This window comes from Adiantum capillus-veneris, chromosome 24 (genome assembly GCF_014529385.1).
Source record: "Adiantum capillus-veneris isolate H3 chromosome 24, ASM1452938v2, whole genome shotgun sequence".
Taxonomy (NCBI): Eukaryota; Viridiplantae; Streptophyta; class Polypodiopsida; order Polypodiales; family Pteridaceae; genus Adiantum; species Adiantum capillus-veneris.
The window spans coordinates 143,679,329-143,686,381 of NC_140954.1; the positions used below are offsets into that span (position 1 = coordinate 143,679,329).

At 38.4% G+C, this 7,053-nt stretch overlaps 1 protein-coding gene across 1 annotated transcript; it reads right to left on the reverse strand.

Annotated features, from left to right (window-relative positions):
- Nucleotides 1-4,603: 4,603 nt before the first annotated feature.
- LOC147427283 (uncharacterized) lies at nucleotides 4,604-5,442 on the reverse strand. Its single transcript, XM_086498964.1, has 3 exons — nucleotides 5,268-5,442; nucleotides 5,144-5,199; nucleotides 4,604-5,042 (listed from the first exon to the last, which is right to left on the reverse strand). Exons 1-3 carry the CDS (start codon nucleotides 5,407-5,409, stop codon nucleotides 4,965-4,967), a joined length of 276 nt encoding a protein of 91 aa, XP_086355090.1. The 5' UTR covers nucleotides 5,410-5,442; the 3' UTR covers nucleotides 4,604-4,964.
- Nucleotides 5,443-7,053: the final 1,611 nt, after the last annotated feature.

Consider the following 7,053-nt stretch of genomic DNA (forward strand, 5'->3'; position numbering starts at 1 on the left):
TGACACACCCTTGCTCTGTTGAGCTTGCTAGATTAATTTGGTTGTGTGCTTGCAGCCATTTGTGGATTGCACACAGTGTATGGAAAGTCCCTTGGTTTGACACGTTCAACAGATGTGCACACTTACTCACCATATCACCCTCTTACAATTAGTCCTATAGGCAACAATTCAACAAGCCCCTTAAAACCACAAAGTATCAAAAGACACAAATAATCTTGAGGACAACACTTATTTTTTCACCATATTCAAGCCATTGAGCCAACATAATTTTGGAGATAAGAGGCGTAGCCGTTGTACACAATTGTACCCCAAACTATCAGTATTATTTAAGGGCAAGTGGAAGCTACAAATTTGATGGAGAGTAGGGCATCACTCAATTCCTCTCGATAGCCTCAAAGCATCTCTATGCACATATGAGTATAATGTGATAAAGGGCGCTCAAAGCTTACAATCTCCTCACACAACTAGGGTTGGAGAGTGCTATGTTATGTGTGCAATGGATCTATTTTATAGAGAAGAGAAGGGCTCTATTTATAGGTTTTTGGAAGCCCCAATTAGGAGCAAGCATAATCAATTTTATTAAGAGTAACAGAGATTATGATTTTTTTCAAAAATATCAAATGAGAGCGGGTCTCTCTTATCCTTTGAGTCACATGAATGTGGGCTCAAGGAGAGAGAATTATTGAGGTTGAAAGAAAATATGTTTGAGTGAATAACTTGGGAGTGCCTATTTCAGTGGATAGTAGAGCATGCATTTTTTACAACAAGGTTGGTGGTTAGTGTTGGTAATCACTAAAAAGTTAGTGGAACAATTTTCAATGGGTAGAATGAGTTTGATGGGAAACGGAGAAGGTGAATGAAGTGGGAATCCTTGAGATGGTGAAGCCTTGAAGAATCTTGCGCTCACCTTGTGTAGATTGTCAAGAATGATCGCCAATCCTCTTCTTCTTCTTCTTCTTCTTCTCTTCTTTACGCCTTCGTTGCCGATGTCAATCACAAAGTATGAAAATGACGATTTGGTGACAATATTTCCAGATTATTTTGCAGAGTTTGAGCATGGCCTACATGATGAATTTTATGTACATAGAGAAGAGGTACGATGGAATTATGATTTAGAGGTAATAGAGAGGCATCCAATTGTCTTCATATTCCCTTGCAAGATATTGGATTAGCTCAGAAACATTTGGAGCCACCAATTTTTCAAATGCTACAATCATCTAGTGTTCTTGTATCCCTTGAATCTTCATCTCCATGACATAACAGTCGAGATATCCTCGTGGGTCGTAACTTTCAAATTTGTTCCAATTTTCAAATACCGCGCCTAATGACACTTTAATATCTACTTTCAGTCTATTTTGCTCCAATATTTATTCTTCTTTTGTGGTATATTGGTGTTGCATAAACACAAAAAAGGCTTGAAGCATTTGTGTTGTGGTTGGATCAAAACACACCCCCTGCTGTTCTTGTTGTTCCTTAGCTTTAAAGATTTAAATTGAGACCTTTGAGAGATATTTTTAACCCTCACCCTATCCTACTTTGCATTGGGTTCACCAAAAAATATTTCAAGAAGTACGTAGCGTGGCTAGAAAACATTGGGCCTCTCATTGTGAGGGTTCAGAGTAAAATCAAGGGAATCATTGAACTTTAGAAGAGAACTGCACACTTAAAAGGAACAAAAATCCATCCATGCAAGCTCACTCTAAAAGAAAACATTATAAACTCAAAAACAATTGTGTGTGTGATGATTTGGTGTAGCCTCGCTCCCAAGTGCACAGATACAATTCTCTTTGATCTTATTAGAAACCCTAAATTTTCACTTTGATTCTTTATAATGATCATTTCATGGAAGGTTTGGAACCTCATTATTATACAAGCCCAAATCTTATTTGAAGAGAGAAAACCCTAATTGGGGGCCTCACAGGCTCTAATAGAGGGTGGAAACAACATAGGACTGTAGTAGCACTTCCCTTGAAACTACTATATACCCTTCTGTCCAAAAGAGCTCATTCATGGCCCTATAGACACCTCCCATCTAGAGAAACAATGGAACCATCAATGATGTTGCATTTTGAACTATTTTATGTTATTTTTGGTCTAGTTTTGACCAATGTTAGCCTTAACAAGCCCTTTTTTACCTGCAAAAAGAAAAAAGGAGTTGGAAAAAAATCCTAAACTTGTGGATAGTTTATTTGAGACCAAATTACATGTTGAACCTTATTTTATCACTTGTAAGTTGTCAAGAACTTTGGACCCATCGTTTATGGCCATGCATTAAACCTGCTATTTTGGTTGAGATTACCACTTGCATTGAACTTTATATCTAGAAGTCAAGGAGCTCTTGAGTGTGTGAGAATTCTCTTGTAACTGCTAGTTCCACGAAGATCATCCAATACTGATGGACTAGAGGTGACAAGAAGATGGGTTGTTGGTTGCCTCTTAGTAAGGCCTAGTTCCTTGTAGTCTCAGATCCCTCAAGGCTCAACACGACCTTGAGTTTGTTCTGTACTTTTCTTTTTGGCGAATACAATACATACACTCACTCTTGTAAGTTTGGGGTAAAAACATGGAACTCTATAGTTTAGGATATAGTATTCCACCATTCCATGCTTTCACCGAGATCCATCTTCATGGCATGTACATACATCACAAAATACAATAGTTGAAATTTTGGAGAATTTTGGTGTCTTAAGGTGAAATGAAAACAATATATGTATTGCTATTGTCTAAGGGTTCAAGATCTTTGTGTACCATGTGTTGGTCGGTTTGTATAAAAAATATTGGTACCCTTGGACATTAGCATACTACCTGTGATTCAGTTCTTGCAAAAAATAAATTTCACGCCACGTTTTGGTTTGTTGGTGGCTTTGATCGACCTATCGATGTAGCACGAATTTTTATAGGTTGGCATGAATAATATTGAATCACAATCAATACACAAGTCAACAAACCTCAACACGTGTATCCTGACTTACAAAATTTTGGACCTTGGACATTCAGAATGTTATTCCTTAATGATATCCAAAGTGCAACATATCTATTATTTAGACTTCTCATTGATATCCAACGTGCAATATATTTCTTATTTAGACTTCTCATTGATGACATGGAAAAAGAAATTTAATGCATCGGGCCTTCAAAATATACAAACATTCTTGGTGTAGATCTCATTGTTCATAGTGTGACTCAAGACTATAAATTTTTTTTATTTTGGGTTCTCTCTCTCTCTCTCTCTCTCTCTCTCTCTCTCTCTCTCTCTCTCTCTCTCTCTCTCTCTCACACACACACACACACACACACACACAAATTCATGTTGCTTATGTTTTATCTCAAAGTAGTAAAAATCATGGGAATACCAAATTAGAAGAAGTTGATCTGTCACTCTTAAATGAGAAGTGGAGACATGCTTGGATATAATTTGAAATGCTAAGTATTCCTCCTAAAGTATACAACATGAGAGAAAGAGATATGTGCAATGAAACATAAGTGCTAGAGAAAAGGTCATGTGTTTATAGGAGATCAAAAAGATATTTGGCAGATCAAGTTCTTCAAGAATCATATGTTCCTTGGTGGCAAGAAGATGAGAGGTCTTGCTTTTCTTATCTGCACTCAAACTCTCAAGTACTTCTTCTTTCACTATACATGGAAGGTGAGGAGTCGTCGTGTGTTTGACGGAGATCTTGATGTGGCAAGCTTCTCAAAGATTATGCAAGCAAGCAAAGTGATGATCTATATGCTCGAAACCAATCAAGACTCGAGATACCGGTCTAGGGCTACCCATGCCATGTTGTCAACCTTCAATAAGTAAAAGACTACAACTATAGTTCACCAGCTAATTTATAAATCCGACTATGATTAGCCTTGATGACAAGTTGTAGACATTTAATTTGTAATTTTCAACACCTCAAGGCTCGGCTTGAGCTTCAGGTTGTTTTGTAATTTTTATTTTGTGCTTAATACAATTCGCTCACTTTCATTGAATGTCAAACACTTGAAAGATATATAATAGGCTCAGATACTTATCATAGTGTTCACATTGATGTTAGGATATTGTATTGGTGTCAACATGAGTGAGTATGCATCTAATTGTGTGTCTACTAACGTCATGTGCAGGCTAAAATTTTCAAAGATTTGTCTCACTTTAAAGGTAGAGTAATGAGAAGCTTTGGATAGGAAATAACATTGTAATTGTAATTATTTTTGGGTGCTAATATAATCCACTCACGATTGTGAGTTTCGCCCAAAAAAAAGGAAATAAACATTGATGTTAGTTTTTATTCCTTCAAGCCAAAGGACTGATTTCTACCTTGCGTCGGCTCGGAGTTCTATACTCTCAATAGAGAGTAAAACGTGAAAATATGACTCTATGTGGATGTTCATGCTAGTAGAAAAGTCATATTTTGACCGTGAAATGGCTTGTGAAAAGCCAAACAAGCTGGTCCACAATTAGCCGATTTATAAGGCTAGTGAGCAATAGGAATCAATGAAAGTGTTTAAATGTATTTATGTGTGTGTGTGTGTGTGTGTGTGTGAGAGAGAGAGAGAGAGAGAGAGAGAGAGAGAGAGAGAGAGAGAGCGACAAGTGATGAACTCAAGACATGTTTTCAAGAGGGAAGTAGAGTAGCCTTTCTAACACCGAAGACCAATCTATCAAAGTTGCCTAATAAAGCTTATTACAGTTTCCTCTTCTTATTCATACACGGAATCATTAGATCAAGAGAACATAAAGAGAGCTAGAGGGAATATACAGAAGGTGGTTGTATAATAACAAGCTGAAGAAGAAGAAGAGGATTTTAACCTTAAAGATCTATCCGAAGAGAGTTGAACTCAAGAAGTATTAAGTATTATTTGAAGAGAGGAAATGGCATAACCAATTCACCACATTTGGATGATAAAAAGATTCTCCTGTTTTCCTCGTTTTATTAATACATTCAATCACCCACACTCAATGACGCGCTTGAAGCAGCTCAGCAACATCTATTTCCAGGCGTGCCGGGTCTTCCGGATATGGTTGTGTCGGTCTGCAGCTTCCTCATCCTCACATCCTGCACCACAGTGATAACACACACACACGAGAGCGCCCGTTCAGCGACTCCTTCATTTCCGAATATCTAATTAAGCGCGCAACAGCGAGGAAAGAGATTACCGCTGTGCTAGACGTTGATGAGGATTCCATTAATGAGAGCTGGGAAATTGACGGTCCTGCATGTACATATAAATATGCGGGGGAGAGGAAGAGAGGCAGTGAGAGATTGAGAACTGGCGCTAACCTTCAGTTGCTACAGCTAGTTGATGTGCAAAATGGTGGTCGAACCATGGTAGTCTGGTAGCTGCGGCTATGTGGACGTGAAGCAGCAGCATCAAAAGAAGGAAGGAGAACGAGGCCGTTCCTCTTCTATTCGCTGAACGCATATTTGCAACAAGCTTCGCAGAACAGGAAGCTGCAGGTACTCAAAAATGCAGTTTTAAGGAGGCGGAGTGTACTGGAAGGTTGACTTGCACAAAGGTTCTTTACACATTAGGAGAGCCCAAGAAGCGCTGGACCAATAGTTAAGCGGGGCTACACACCAACACAAGTAGTGGTCGAATATGGGAAGCAAGGCAAAGCTGTCCAGGTCATAGAGTACACATACTATAAAAAGCTAGTTTTTTGCTACATAAATACTTCTTTTCACCTTCATCTACCTCCATTCCGTAGTTCTTCCTCCCCATTCGCGGGGTGTTTGGGATTTAAGAAGGAGACTTATACCATGTGTGAATCATGAAGCTCACCATCTTCATTAGCTCAAGGAGATCAGCTCCAAGAAAATCCGATCCTCAACAAGTTGGAAATCTTAATGTGTTCTTCTCTTCGAGTTATGTTCGTGATTTGAAATTTTAATGTGTAAATAATGCTATGAAATCAACCCTACACTGCCTACAGTTCTCCGCTGAAGAATCCTCTTAATGAAAAACCTTCGTTTCATTAATAAATTCCATTTTATCGCATGAAAGTACTAGATACTCTGACATTGATATAAAAGCAAAGGTTTCTCTTTTCTTGCCTAAGAAGTAGTGTAATCACAAAACATGTCAGACTCGAAATGTTTCAGCCCAAAACATGACGTTTTCACCCTACGCTAAGGCCTCACTGGAACGTCTGATCAAAACGCTAACTTTGTGTATATGTAGAGTTATATAGACAGAGTTTGTGTTGAGAGTGAGTAGAGACACATGCTATGCTAACCTTGAAATAGCATATACATAATGAATATATAGCTTTTTAATGGCGTTTAACTCGAGGCGTTTCACCTTGCAGGTGAAACTTTTCACCCATTTTGCGTTTCAAGCTTGCTGAAACGCGTTTTGCAGTTACGCAATTAAGAAGAGAGGTCTTTGAGTACTCTATGAAAGGTTGGAGTTTTTCATTGCAATATGGTAAGTGGGATTGGGAATTATTATCTTTGTCAGCAAGCATTATGAAAATCTCTAAGTGTTTACCGCGTTGTTTTACCTCGTTTTGTAGAGAGAAGGTCCAAACTCGGCTAGAAAAGGAAGAGAGAGGGGGCTGGGAGGGGCAGGGGGGGGGGTCTATTTCAACTATTACCGTGCATTTTTTACAGTTATTACTATGTTTATTACCTCAGCTATTACACCTTGTATTACCGAGAGAGAGAGAGAGAGAGAGAGAGAGAGAGAGAGAGAGAGAGAGAGAGAGAGAGAGGAGGGGGGGGGGAGGTGATAATAAGATTACACTTGGTTATAGATAAAATAATCACTGTCACTTGATTAACATAATTGAGCATGTTCACAAAATTAGAGAGAGGAAGAGGGGGAAGAGATAGATGAATGGATTATACGACCAAAAAACTTCACAACTATAAAATGTTTTTGAATCATTTTCCAAAAGATCCCTACATGAGGCATCATCCAATTCTAAGACAATGGCTCTTAAATCAATAAAGAGAGAAATGAAATTGTCGTTTATGGATGCGTTGGCTTCATCATCTTCAAATTCGTCATCCTCCATCTCATCATCTTCATCCTCATGACAATCATCCCTGCTCTAAGACTTGC

Excerpts from the sequence above, each read along its gene's own strand:
- LOC147427283 (XM_086498964.1), bottom strand. The coding sequence starts at position 5,409 with ATGCGTTCAGCGAATAGAAGAGGAACGGCCTCGTTCTCCTTCCTTCTT. Across the intron at positions 5,200-5,267 it reads ACTAGCTGTAGCAACTGAAG|GACCGTCAATTTCCCAGCTC; the intron begins GTTAGCGCCAGT and ends ATGTACATGCAG. Across the intron at positions 5,043-5,143 it reads CATCAACGTCTAGCACAGCG|GATGTGAGGATGAGGAAGCT; the intron begins GTAATCTCTTTC and ends ACTGTGGTGCAG.